The following is a 13,525-nucleotide window of genomic DNA, read 5'->3' as shown; positions in this document are numbered from 1 at the left end:
GCGGTGATGTACTTCATTGGGGAAATGTTGAAAATGTGTGGCCCGACCGGGACTCGAACCCGGGATCTTCTGCTTACATGGCAGACGCTCGATCCATTTAATTACCATTTCATTTCTAGCAAAGCTGCATGGTCATCCAAGGTAATTGTTCTTTCAAGAACAGATACTACCATCATATATAGTTAAAATACGGCTTCCCGGACATTGACCTTCTTGTGCGAACGCACACGATATGCCCAAACTCGAACGGGACTTGGTAGATTAATCTGCCACAAGTAATGAGTATGATCAGCAAACATCTGTTAGGCACACTACGAATGTAGTGGTGTGGATATGTTGGGAATGTGGATCTCACGGGGAGTGTGCAAGGGATAAGTCCCTGCAGACGCACTATCCTCCGTGCCCGCGGTGGCTCAGATGGATAGAGCGTCTGCCATGTAAACAGACGATCCCTGGAATGAGTCCAGGTCGGGACACACATTTTCAACATGTCCCCAATGAAGTACATGACCGCGTGTTTTCAGCTAGGGTGTCCATTTAATTATCATTTCATTTCTAGCAAAGCTGCATGGTCATCCAGGGTAATTGTTCTTACGGGAACAGATACTGCCATCATGTATATTATAAGAAGTGGCAGGTAATACTGTTTTGTAAGCATAATTCATCAGTCAGGGATCTGAGTACACTGAACATGGACTTTTCTTTGCATTACACCTGAATAATTAACACAGGGATGCATTTCAGCCCTTCCAAACTTGCCCAAGTCAGCTGTCAGCGATGTGACAGTTAAGTGAAAATGTGAAGGAACAACCAATGCTACATGAAGTCCAGGCACACACAGTATGCTGATGGACAAGTGCTTCTATCATTGTGGTAGGAAATAGTAAAAACCAGTTTGCAGTTAGCTGCTGCAGTCACTCTTCAGTTTTGAAGTGCAGCTAGGAGCCCGCTAAGGAAATGGCTGTGTACAGGGAGTTAGAAAAACTGGTTACAGTGGCTGGGCAGCTTCTGGAAACAACATATTTCTGTTCAACATAAAGTCACACTGACTGTAGCATAAACACCTATGACTGCTGGTGAGTGGATGAGTGGAAATGAGATTTGGAGTGACAAACAGTGCTATACTTTGTGGGTGTCTGACGGAAGAATTTGGATGTGGTGACTACTAAGTGAACATTATCTGCCATTACCTCTACTGCCAACAATGCAGTGCAGAGCAGGCAGTATAACAATATGCAATTTCTCCTCTTTAACTTGTTCTCCCCTTATTGTTATTCAGGATATGATAAATGCAGAAGGGTAAGTACATATTTGACAGTATTGTGTACTATACACAGCAGAGGAACAGTTCACAGACAACGACCAATTTGATCAGCTCAACACTTGTACCTCTCATGTATCAGCATTGTTAGGCAAAGGCTTATAACCAGTGGCATTCCTGAAGAAGGCTTGCCTGCCGATGTTTCAACCTGAAAGCAATGGATCGTCTTAGGGATTAGTTAAAAATGGCATTTTCACTCCATACCCTGTGTCCAATATTTCTACCTTGTCTGGTATCAGCTATCAAGGAAGAATGGGCTGGCATCCACCCACAGAGATTTCGAAATGTCAAAGTGTCCCCAGAAGAGTTCAAGTCCTCAAAGGAGAACACAAAATCTTAATGTCCACTAATAGGTGTCCAGATACATTTGATTCTCTAGTGTACAAAGCAGGAATGTAAGCCTGCCACAGTGGGCTCTTACTCTTACTCACCAGGTGACTTCACTGCACCTGCAGTACTGGGTCCAGCCTCTGGTGACCGTAGCCGCTGTTGTTCTGCACTGGATACTATTGTACACACAGAGAGAAAACATCTTTCAAGTACTTTATGTTCACTTTAGTGACATGCTCTTAAATTATGGCTGCAATTGAGGGTAAATTTGCGTATTTTATCATGGACAATGATGTACTGAGGCTATAACCAATCTCTGAAGCCATAGTTACAAAAAGAAATCCACATTCATGGCATATAGGAAAAAAAATTTAAAAAACTTTGGACTGTGTTCACTGGGCACCATGTTCACAGACTGTGCTTGTATGTACCACTCCAGAGGAGAGATGCACATATCAATGACTTCTTATCAATGAATGCCATTTTGAAAGAAGTTTTGTGTACACATTATGAAAAGAGCAATAGAAAACAACATGTCAAACATAAACGTACAGATATTGTTCATTAGTGTGATTTCTATTTTGTGTGTGGTGACTTACATCAGGGGACAATATGCACCTTCAGCACTGTACAGCTATCGCAGCAGCTTTGGGTGCCAAACTACATGTGTTAAAATAAGTATTCTGTGGGGTCACCACACTGTCCTGTAAAGCAATAGGCTGCCGAAGGAGTTATTTCAACAACTGATGTATGTTGTGAGACACAGAAGAGGAACCTTCAAAATTATTGTGAGTGTCTCTTTTATACTGAATGAAGGTGATCTTTTAGTGTAGTTCACGAGTGTGATGATAAAGGGAATAAATAATTTGTTAAGTCAAATGCGACATAGTAAGTTATTTATTTAAATGTGATGCGTCAAAGGCATCAATTTTGAATTTTAAAGTAATTATAACAGAGTTTGAGAAGAAGTATAGAAGGTAAGGTACAGAATATAATACATCATTGTATTAAATAATTACACCACATGACACCTGACTGCAGTGTTGGGGACAAACGACATGAAAGGGAAGCTGTGTTGACAGAGGAGTGAGACAAGTGTCAGAGTCCTGCACAACTGAGTAAGCAAGCACAAAATGTGAGATCAGGAGACCACAGCCTAACTTGATAGGCTGCCCACACCACCTGTCATAGACATGCACAGAAGTTGTGACTGAGCCTTATACAATGTACAGATATAGTTTAAGTCCTTTTGGTCACACATATTATAAACTTGCCAGTCAGTACTATAGGCAAAATGTCAAAGGTGGTGGTGTATGCATTTATCTAAATCCCAAGCTTAAATTTAAGTTAAGATACGAGGCTAAACCATTAATCATAGAAAAGAAAGTAATTGTTGCAGCAATTTGCAGATCACCATCTGGAGATACTGAAGTCTCTCTTAAGAATTTGGAAGAAATGCTAGACATTTTTCTCAAATGAGAACTCTGCCATAATTCTTTGTGGTGACTTTAATATTAATCTATTGGTCCAGAGTTCAGTAAAATACAAGTTTTTAGACACACTAAAAGCTTCAACTTGTTTCCCCACGTATCAGCTCCCACTAGAACAACAGATTCCAGTGAAAGCCTAATAAATAACATCCTCTCAAATGTGGTCACACATGAAGTTGCAGTTACAAATGTGAATATAGGATTATCAGATCATAATGCACTAACCTTTAATCTCACTGCAACTCCCAAGGAGGGGAAAATAAAAAGGAGTACAAACGATTTTTCTCTACTGAAAATTGTAATCAGTTCAAAAATAATGTTAAAAATGCAGTTTGGCCAGAGGTCTTGGCACAAACAAACACAAATGATGCTTACAATACATTTGCTTCCACTTTTATGGCATACTTTGAAATGTGCTTCCCAAAAAAGCTTTTGAGTTACAGATCATCTGGATCCAAAGGGACCTGGAGTACACCCGGAATTAAAACGTCAAGTGAAACCACGAAATTACTAAGTTTAAAGTTAAAAACATGTCATGATCAGCAGTTTGTTGAGTATGTGAGAACATACAAACAGACTTACCACAAAGTAACATCAAAAGCAAAATTATTAAGTAATGATAGATTAATAAGGCAGGCTAGTAACAAGTCCAGAATGATGTGGTAAAAAAAGAAAAATGAAAATAAATTGTGTCAAACTAGAGAACAGGAAATCCATCTTAAAAATAATGAAAATATCCCCATAGAAAAAAAGCCATGGCAAATAATGTAAACAATTATTTTGTTAATATTCCCCTTACTTTAAGCAACAATTAACAGTGATGTCTCCAATGGTAAATACCAGCATGATGGCAATCCCATCAGACGAGCATTAAGTTCTAAAAGTCATTAAATGCTCGAAATCCAAATTGTCCTCTGGTTTGGATGATGTACCTGTATCAATAATTAAAAAATTGCTCCACGTGTTGTCGAACCTATAGTGCACATAGCAAACTTGTCCCTTAATGAAGAGATATTTCCGATTAAAATAAAATCTCTAAAGTGATACCTCTACACAAAAATGGTGACAGACATAAAATAGAAAATTACCAACCTATATCTCTCCTCCCATACTTCTCCAAAATACTTGAGGAATTTATGAAAATCAGGGTTACAAAATATCTAGAAAAACAAACTAATAAGTAACAGTCAACATGGCACAGTACAGAAACAGCCATATTGCACAGCAATAGTAAGAAATTTTGAGTCAAATAAACAGGTTGTTGGAATTAATCTAGATTTAGTCAAAGCCTTCAATACTGTGAACAATGTAATATTACTAGGGAAACTTGAAGCAATATGCATCAGGGGTACCGTTAAAAATTGGTTTGAATCCTATCTGCAAAACAGGTCACAAGTTGTTGAGCTGAGGTCATCCAAGAATCTTCACAATTTTAAACCCATATCTGAACCAAAACAAATTTAAATAGTTGTTTCTCAGGGCAGCATTCTGGGCCCATTGTTATTTCTAGTTTATATCAATGATATGCAGGCTCCAGACAGTTCAGCCAAAATTCTACTATTTGCAGATGACACGAGTATCATAATTAGTGATAAAAAAGAATCACTGTGTACTACAGCAGAAAAAATGCTCATACATACAGTCATGGTTATATTAAAATAAGCTGACATTAAATAGAAAGAAAACGAACTTTATACAGTAAGGGAGAAAGTGACAAGGGGAAAATATGTGCCTTATGCTGGATAGCAAAGAAATAGAAAAAATGTGCACCACGAAGTTTCTGGGAATGCGAATTGACCAAGATTTTAACTGGAATGAATACAGTTTTTATATTACTCAGGAACTTGGCTCAGCATGTTTTGCCTTAAGAATAATATCCAAGGTATGTAGCAAGGAATATATTAGAGCGGTGTACTTTAGTTATTTCCGATCAGTTGCTAGCTGTGGCACAAGCTTTTGGGGAGAAAACCAGGTCAAGACTAAATGACATTTTTATTATGCAAAAAAGAGCTATTCGTATCATGACACACAGCCCACCACAAACTCACTGTAGACCCTTATTCAGACAACTGAAGATACTGACAATACCATTGATATATATCTTTAAATGCCTGGAAATGGTCAGTAAAAATAACTGCGATCTCCAAATCAACTCAAGCTACCATGATCACAATACAAGGCATTGTAAAGACTTCCACATTCCCTATGTAGCAAAAACTAGAAGTCAGAAACATGTTAGGCAATTAAAGAATTGAAAGGTAAAAATAATTAAAGCATTAAGTAAAAAAAAATACTTGATGGAAAAATGCTACTAGAGTAAGCAAAGACCTGTCTCAGACTGTGGATTGAAACCTGTACTTACTTTTTAAAAAATTTAAACTAATTTAATTGTGTTTTCAACTTCATAATTATGGTACTTATGAAAAATCTGTTAATCATCTGTAATACATTTTGTGTACAAGGCGTAGTTCATGGTCTGTGATTGTTTATCATGAGCACATACTTTTGTTTTTGTGTAATAAGTTCTTGTACACTACTTATGTACTAAGTGTATGTAATTTGTTTGGCTGTTTGTATATGTTCGTCCATTTATTTTGTGTATGTGTTGTTATGAGTTACGTGTAATCAAATGACAAATCCTGTATCACGTGTGTGATCTATTGGACGCTAAATAAATAAATTAATTAATTAATTAATTAATTAATTAATTAATTAATAGACATCCAAAGGAACAGACACCACACTTTTATAAATATTCATGCCTGATGTAATATTGGCCTTTCAGTCCAAATACACTGCAATGTCAGATATCCCACAGAAATATAGTAGACCCGCAAGCAAAGAAGGCTAATATACAGGGTACACTACTGTGGAGATTTGGGTTAGGAAGGAAACAGACTGATACCCAGAGTGCAAAAGAAATTTTCATGTGTCACTATTCAGTTGTTTCAATGTGCTATTGCAGTAGAAGTCAAATTTCTTTCATCAGGCCTCGATAATGTTTCACTCTGAAGACATTCAATATGTCTATAATGCTTGGCTACATCCAGTAATGTCTTCTCATGTATGTGTAAATAATCCTGCAACATGGGACAGCCAATGCAGTGAGCAGTAAGACTGGAATCAATGCATACACATTGAGGAAGTAAATAGGGGGGATCTAATCAGTGAAGTATAGAGTACAATTTGATTGGTTAGCGATGGAAACATCACGTCTAGTAGGTACGTATTCCACATATACAGCTTTGCATTATTTTGTTTCCAGTCAGGAACCACTCATTTAAAGCAACACATTTGTGATAAAACCCACACTGACACAGCTCCTTCAGAGATAGCGGAAGTAATAAACAACAGTATAGCACAGAAGTGTGTTGCAATGTGTGCCAAAGACACGAGTCCTCAAAGCTGTTTCTGATGAAGGTTGCAAAGAACTAGGCCAATGATTAACACATTTAGGTGCACAGTATATAGAATTCTGTAGTTCAGATGCCATACTGCATGCCATCTCTTGTGAACTTTGTTTTCTTTACACCTAAATTTCTGGATTTAGGAGCACACGAGTAAATGCTATGAAAATCAAAGGAGAGTAATGCTGTTTAGAACATTTCACTGGACATGTTTCATAATTTTCTTACTGTCTCCAACCAGGATACCAGAACAATAAAACTTTTTGGAAAACTGCAAAAGGATTTTTTGTTTTGTTCTGATCTCTATGTTGTTTGTTATAATTGAAAATTGAAGTAATCACTGAATAAAACAGGATTCTCAGTCTTTTACATTTATTAACCTTCAAAATAAGCAAGGTGTTCCACCAAAATAGCAGGGTTCTCAGTGTTCCATAACCGCCATAAACCACTCTGAACTAGAATGATCACACCATTCCCCTCCCCACCCTTTCCCATGTGCTGAAATCACAATAATTTGTTTCAAGACAAAATTATCATAAACACTAAAAATCAGATAATGTGACTCATTTGTGGAACATCTGCAGTGCTTACCATAATCAGGGTCCCTGGCGAGCACACGAAGTATAATTAATTTCTTAAGCTGCTTTACTCGCATTTCCTTCTCATCTATCTCATTAATTTCAGAACAGCATGCTTCACAGAGCATTCCTTTTCTGTCAATTACTACGTTCCTCATATGTATAATTTCAGCCAGCCTCTGGCTGAAGCTAATTCTGCTGGTGTTGGTGAGGGCAGTCATGGGAGTCCCTGTAATTCCCACCACTTCACGGCATAAAAAGCAGCTGCTTGCACTGGCTGGTAGATGTTCTTGGAACTGGAAGTAAAAGCATACACAAACCTGTGTTAAGTATTTGTCAATATTCATTTGTGTTACATTGGACTACAGTACTGCATACCCTAAAAGGAGTGCCTGTAACTACTATAACCAGTTATATTTGTGACAGTCTTTTTGTTGTGCCTATCTCCAACTCAGCATCTCTGTTTAATGGTGAGTAGCAACTTTCCTTTCCAGATCAACTTGGGGACAAGCTACTTAATTTTAGGTGTATGTGTAATGCTGTGCTCTAATATGAAAGGTCACAGTGAACTACTTATCCAATTCTTTGACATGAGCTCTTCTATCCTACAGTGTTTTAACTACTCCATTGAAACTCCACATTTTGGAAGACACACCACAGTCCACCTCTAAGTTTACACTGGAGCAGTAGGTGACTATTTCATTCTTCTTGCAACAAAATTCAACCATATGAGGCTCATCACGTAAATATACATTTCACATGGCAATCTAGCACATAGTCAGTTAGCTTGAGCATCAACATGAACTGCATAAAAGAACATGTTTGACCTGCTGCTGGAAGGTATGTTGCTGCTCACAGTGTTCATCCTCACACAATAGCCACACTGAAGACAACCTTGGAAGAAAGTGGCACTGTCTCCCACTTTGGAGGTCAGTAAGACAACCCTGCAGTCGTCATATAGGCTAAATCAGTAAATATAAATGAAATATTGAAATCATCTTTAAAAATTCAGTCAATGCCAATGACAAATTGGGACAGGCAGTACAAAGTTTTCATGATCTCAGATGAGAATCTGAATGCAGAAGAGAGACAGGAGGCCAAATGGAGGAGTAAAACAACAAACTGGTAGTGTGAGAGAGCTGACAGGAAAACAAGATCTAAATCCTGTCAGAGACACTGATTTTATATGATGGTACTTACTGTCTTTCAATGTCCTGCCTCTTCACTAAGTTTGAAAAGGAATTTCAATTTCTTGAGTCTTAGTTAGAGAAACATGACACCATTGAATGAATATATCCAAGCTTAACAACTTATACGAACTAAACACATTTTTGCAGTAAGAATTAATGTTTTGTGGATTTACTAATGTGCTAGCAATTCAAATCATCTTATATTATTCATTAAAAAGACAATATTCAGAATTAAAATCAGTTATATTGCTACAAGTCCAATTGTGATGAAGAAGTAAGATGGATCAGCATAGATCTGCTTGGTTTTCCTGAAAGTCTGTAAGAGGGGTGGCCCGGAGGCAGATGGCTAACAATCTAATGCCATGCAACTGTCACTTACAGTACAATGCTGATTTATAATAAACTTAGTCTTCAGTGCATGTGTCAAGAGTAACTGTTATGCAGAGAATTCAAGGCTGTTCAGCAATACTGTTGTTGTTAAAAGGCAAAGGACTGATAATTAAATATTTATTGCAAAATATATTCCAATTTGCTCAATTTTACCACTACAATGTAATAGAACAAATATCTTATTGCAGTTTATGAACTATTTTACTTTTAAATTATCTATGTATGTCATTTAGCCAAGTACATCATTCACATATTTTTTTCCTTTACTCTTCCCCTAAAAAAATGGTTGTAGTAAAAGGATTTTAAGCCATAAGTTATGGCCACAAAGGGGCAAGAAGGTTCTGAAAATACAGATCAAAAGGTGCCAATGGAATTACTTTATTTGATTTACATCAGCTACATTAACTATTTTTGTGCCATGTCCAGGGTTCTGTTATATCAGATTACACAAATCACTTCAGTTTTCACTTCAAGTCATGGACACTGAGTTCAATAGTTCCTTATACATGAAGAAACACTGCTTCACTTGTAAAGAACCCAATTGTGCATTTCCTGTCAGCACTCATAAAGATAGCCCAGTCAAAGCTGCAAAAGGTTTCCACATCTGAAATCTTCATTAAATTCAATTTGAATTTGAATTTGTTTTTAGAAACCCCATCAAGTATGTTCTTAACACTTTGTTTTATTTGTTTTATTCTAGGGCATAAGAACAACTAAGGTCATATGTACCCATGTCAGAGCATCTGAAAACTAAGACAAAAAAGAAGTTAAAAGTAAGTGCACGTTAAGTCGAATCTACAGAAGAGAGACAGTTAAAACTGAAAAATTCCTTGTGGAGAAAGTTGCATAAAATTTTCCATAGAGACAACAGAGGTCCTGAACTAAATATTAAATGTCATTTGCTGTATTGCTACGATAGATTAAAGGTAAGACAGGATCAACCGCCTGTGGAGCTTTCGCTAAAATGGGTAATAACTCAGGCAGCAAACATAAATGAGAAGATAAGTGGTTGAAAAAAGGGAATTCTGTCAGGAAATGCCAAACTGTCAAAGGCTGATGACAAGCAGATGGACTTTGCTGGAGCTTGTTCCCATGAAGGGGGGACCAGTGGTGATGCCCAAGGGGACCACCTGCGGACTGATGGCAACACAGAGATCATCAGACGGTATGGAAGAACTAACAGGCTGAGGTAGTCTGTTGCCTTGGCAGCAACAAGAGAAGCTGCGTTTCTGATCAGACCGACATGACCAGGTACCCACATAAACATCACAGTAGCTCCATAAAGAGTGAGCAAGTGGAAGCTTTCTTGAACAAGTTGCACTAAGGGATGGACCTTGTGCAGCACAGGGGATCTGAAGGGATATGAGAGAACTGGAGCAGATAACAATTGAAAAGCCTGTGTTGCCAAATGTAATGCGTGGCTTGATACAGAACAAAGAGCTCTGCTGTAAATACTTAGCTGTGTCAATGCAAATGACAAAGGCACACGTGATACCACAATCAGTCTTACTGCCATCAGTGTACACAAATGTACTATTGCTACGTTCTGTGCGAAGGTTGAGAAACTTATGCAATAGATCAAATCTGGATTAGTGTTCTTATGAAGTCTGGAGTGAACACAGGCTGCCGCAAGAAGCCGAGGTTGGTAAAGTGTCAGGTAGCATGTATTTAAGCAGCTGGAGCAGCAGCCAAAAGGGAAGTAACAGAAGAAGGATGCACGTAACACTGGTGGTGAAAAGAATCATCAAAAAAGAGGGGAGAGGATGGGTAGCCAGGCATGGCAGACAAACATCATGTGCACCTGTTGAGGAGAACATCACACCAGTATGACTGTGGTAATTCAGCAGCTTCTGCATTCATACTCTCAATTGGGCTAGCGTAAAATGCTTCAGTAGCCAAACAGATGCCATGATGGTGCAAGATGGATGCATAAAAAGAACACCAATAGCCTAGTTTTGAATGGACAAGGGATCTGTTGGACTGGAGGAGGAAGGTCCAATCCACTCCCCAGGAAGTGCTGTTGATGGGACATTGAGGGACAGGGTATAGCAGGCAGCCAAGTAAGATGTGGGAGGACTAAGAAAATTTCCTATCAAGCATGAGCCCCAGGAATTTCACAGTTTCAGCAGAAAGAAGAGCAACAGGCTCAAGATGTAAAGACAGTGGAAGAAACCCATTGCACTGCCAGAAATTCCTACAAACCGTTTTGTCAGTGGAAAAACAAAAGCCTTTGTCAATGCTCCGTGAGTAAAGACAATCACTGAAGACGCTGCTCAATGAGACCAGTCTGTGGGAGAATGCAATAGATCGAAAAATCATCAATGAAAAGGGAGCCCGATATGCCCTGCGAGATACAGGCCATAACAGTATCAAAGGTGACAGCAAGGAGGACAACACTCAGGACGGATCCCTGAGGCACAGCATTTTCCTGGATAAATGGGGTTGACAAGCAAAACCCTTATGTACCTTGAAAATTGTCTTTTAAAAATTCCTGAAGGGAATGGTGCAGGCAGCCTCAGAAGCCCCATGTGTAGAGTGTACGGAGTATACCAGTCCTCAAGCAAGTATTTTACATTTTCTCCGGGTCAAAAAATGCACGTACAGTGTTATTTCCGCAGAAATGACACGGGTTGACAAGGTTATGAGATGGTCAACTGTAGGATGGTGTGTTGGAAATTCACATTGTGCAGTGGTTAGTAGATTGCGAGACTCTAGCCGCCACACCAGGCACCCAGCTCTGACTGGACATCACGTTGTATAACCCCACTAGATATCAAATTATGTTTGCAATCGACAAACTATGTGGCTGTGCGTTCCTTGGTGTTTTCCATGTTAGCAGGTCATCCTTACCCTATCCCACACTACTTACCAGCAAAAATGTGAGATTACTGTCACAAAGACAAATTGAAATGTTGGTTTGTCCATTCTTGAACCATTCCCTAATCTTTCTGTTCTCGCACTGTAGCTCACTAAGCAAATTCTGGTCAGCACACTGAGCTTGTTGCTATCTAGGCCTTAACTCTCCTTCATTTTGGTTTCTCAGTTTTCAAGCAATGCTCACCACCAGCATTACATTAAATCCTGCTGAGTAGACAGTTAACTATTCAACATCCTTTCCAAAGAAACTACAATGAAATGTTATACGATAGTGTCAAGACTGTAGTGAAGTAATTTTTTCAAAGTAATTTGACAAAGATGTGTGTAAATGATTTTTTACAGCGTAATACAGTTATGAAGAGCTTCCCAGAGGGCACAGTCAGTCATCAGAGCATACTGATGACAGCCAACCTCTCACTACTGACATGGGAACTATTGCAAGTTCATACACCTACAGCCAACTACAAACATACTTAAAACATGGTGACACACCCCTCCAAGTGGCCATCGATAGTATTCACCCATAACAACACATATTTGACTGCTAGCATCAGTGTACTGACCTCACTGCATTGTAACTGTACGCACAGTACAAACGAGGCCGCTGCTGTATTTGGTAGTGTATCAACAGATGGAAGTCATTTAAACCGTAACTCAAGAGGAGACTTTTCTGTAACGTATGCCACGAGCTCCACAGCTCATGGTCTCGCTGTAGCATTCTCGCTTCCCAAGCATTGGGTCCCAGGTTTGATTCCCGGCGGGGTCAGGGATTTTTCACCTGCCCCGAGATGTTTGGGTGTTGTTGTGTCCCCATCATCATCATCATCATCATCATCATCATCATCATCTCCCCATTACAGTTGGAGGAAGGCAATGGCAAACCACCTCCATTAGGACCCTGCCTAGTATGGCAGTGCAGGTCTCCTGCATTGTTCCCATATGCTCTGTCATGAAGCATGGGAAATTTTTTCCATTTCATACCACAAGGAGGGGTCTCTGGGAGCCCGATGTTTAAACTGGGATCAAGGCAAAAATGATTTGAAATTTTTAATTTATGCTACGTAACATTTATTTTTACAATTAAATAAGTGTTGTCTAAATGCTTCTAGTTTATTTTACTGCACTAAACAAAGCCTGCAGCATTTGACTATTCATCACACAAAAGCATATAATTTTGTGTGGTTCATTTAAATAGTACACATAAACAGACTGTTAGAGTACTGAGTGTTACATCCCGTAAAATTATACAATCTCCATAGGAAATAAATTTACAAATAAAACTAATGTCCAGGGTTTAAAATTGCACATAAAAAGTCCACTTGATAGGGACAAAAAACCTTTTTCAAACTGAAATTAATTGCTAGGAACAATTTTTTCTTATCACCACTCCACTAACACGTTCCTCCATAGACCAACTAACAACTACTACCACACAGGCCATCATGTGCTCTCCAGTGGATAGCTGGGAGAAGTCCTGGGCTGCAAATTGATAAATCAATGGCCGAGTAACTACCATGAGCCACAATGAAATGTGTGGTGGACCCAGTATGTAAGAGGAGGAGGTCGAATTGCAACAGTAAAGTTTTGAGATCTCTGACCTTGCCAGTGAGCGTAGTACCAACCCACAAGGGGTTATGGGCATTAAAATCTCCCAGAAGTAGGAGAAGTTTAGAGAGTTGATCAATCAGTGCAACTAATACATTCAGGGGTACTGCACCATCTGGAGGAAGGTATACATTGCAGACAGTTATTTCCCACATCATCCTTATTCTGACAGCCAGAGCTTCAGCTACAGACCAAGTTTAGGACATAAATGCCAATTCCACCTGACACTATTGTAGTCGCTATGGTTCATGTAATATCCCTTATATCTGTGGAAGGCAGGAATCTGCATTTCTGGGAACCATGTTTCCTGGAGAGCAATGCAGGTAGCAGGTGTAAA

General features: G+C 38.9%; 1 protein-coding gene across 1 annotated transcript in view; it reads left to right on the top strand.

The window, feature by feature from the left end:
* LOC124567771 (nascent polypeptide-associated complex subunit alpha, muscle-specific form-like) overlaps nucleotides 1-12,060 on the top strand; it is a 50,160-nt gene extending 38,100 nt beyond the window's left edge. Inside the window, exon 3 of the mRNA XM_047131040.1 lies at nucleotides 11,926-12,060. Within this exon, the coding sequence (XP_046986996.1) occupies nucleotides 11,926-12,060 (135 nt within the window). The remainder of the gene's footprint in view (nucleotides 1-11,925) is intronic.
* Nucleotides 12,061-13,525: the final 1,465 nt, after the last annotated feature.

This window comes from Schistocerca americana, unplaced genomic scaffold (genome assembly GCF_021461395.2).
Source record: "Schistocerca americana isolate TAMUIC-IGC-003095 unplaced genomic scaffold, iqSchAmer2.1 HiC_scaffold_14, whole genome shotgun sequence".
Lineage (NCBI taxonomy): Eukaryota > Metazoa > Arthropoda > Insecta > Orthoptera > Acrididae > Schistocerca > Schistocerca americana.
This window is presented reverse-complemented; position numbering and strand designations above follow the sequence as displayed.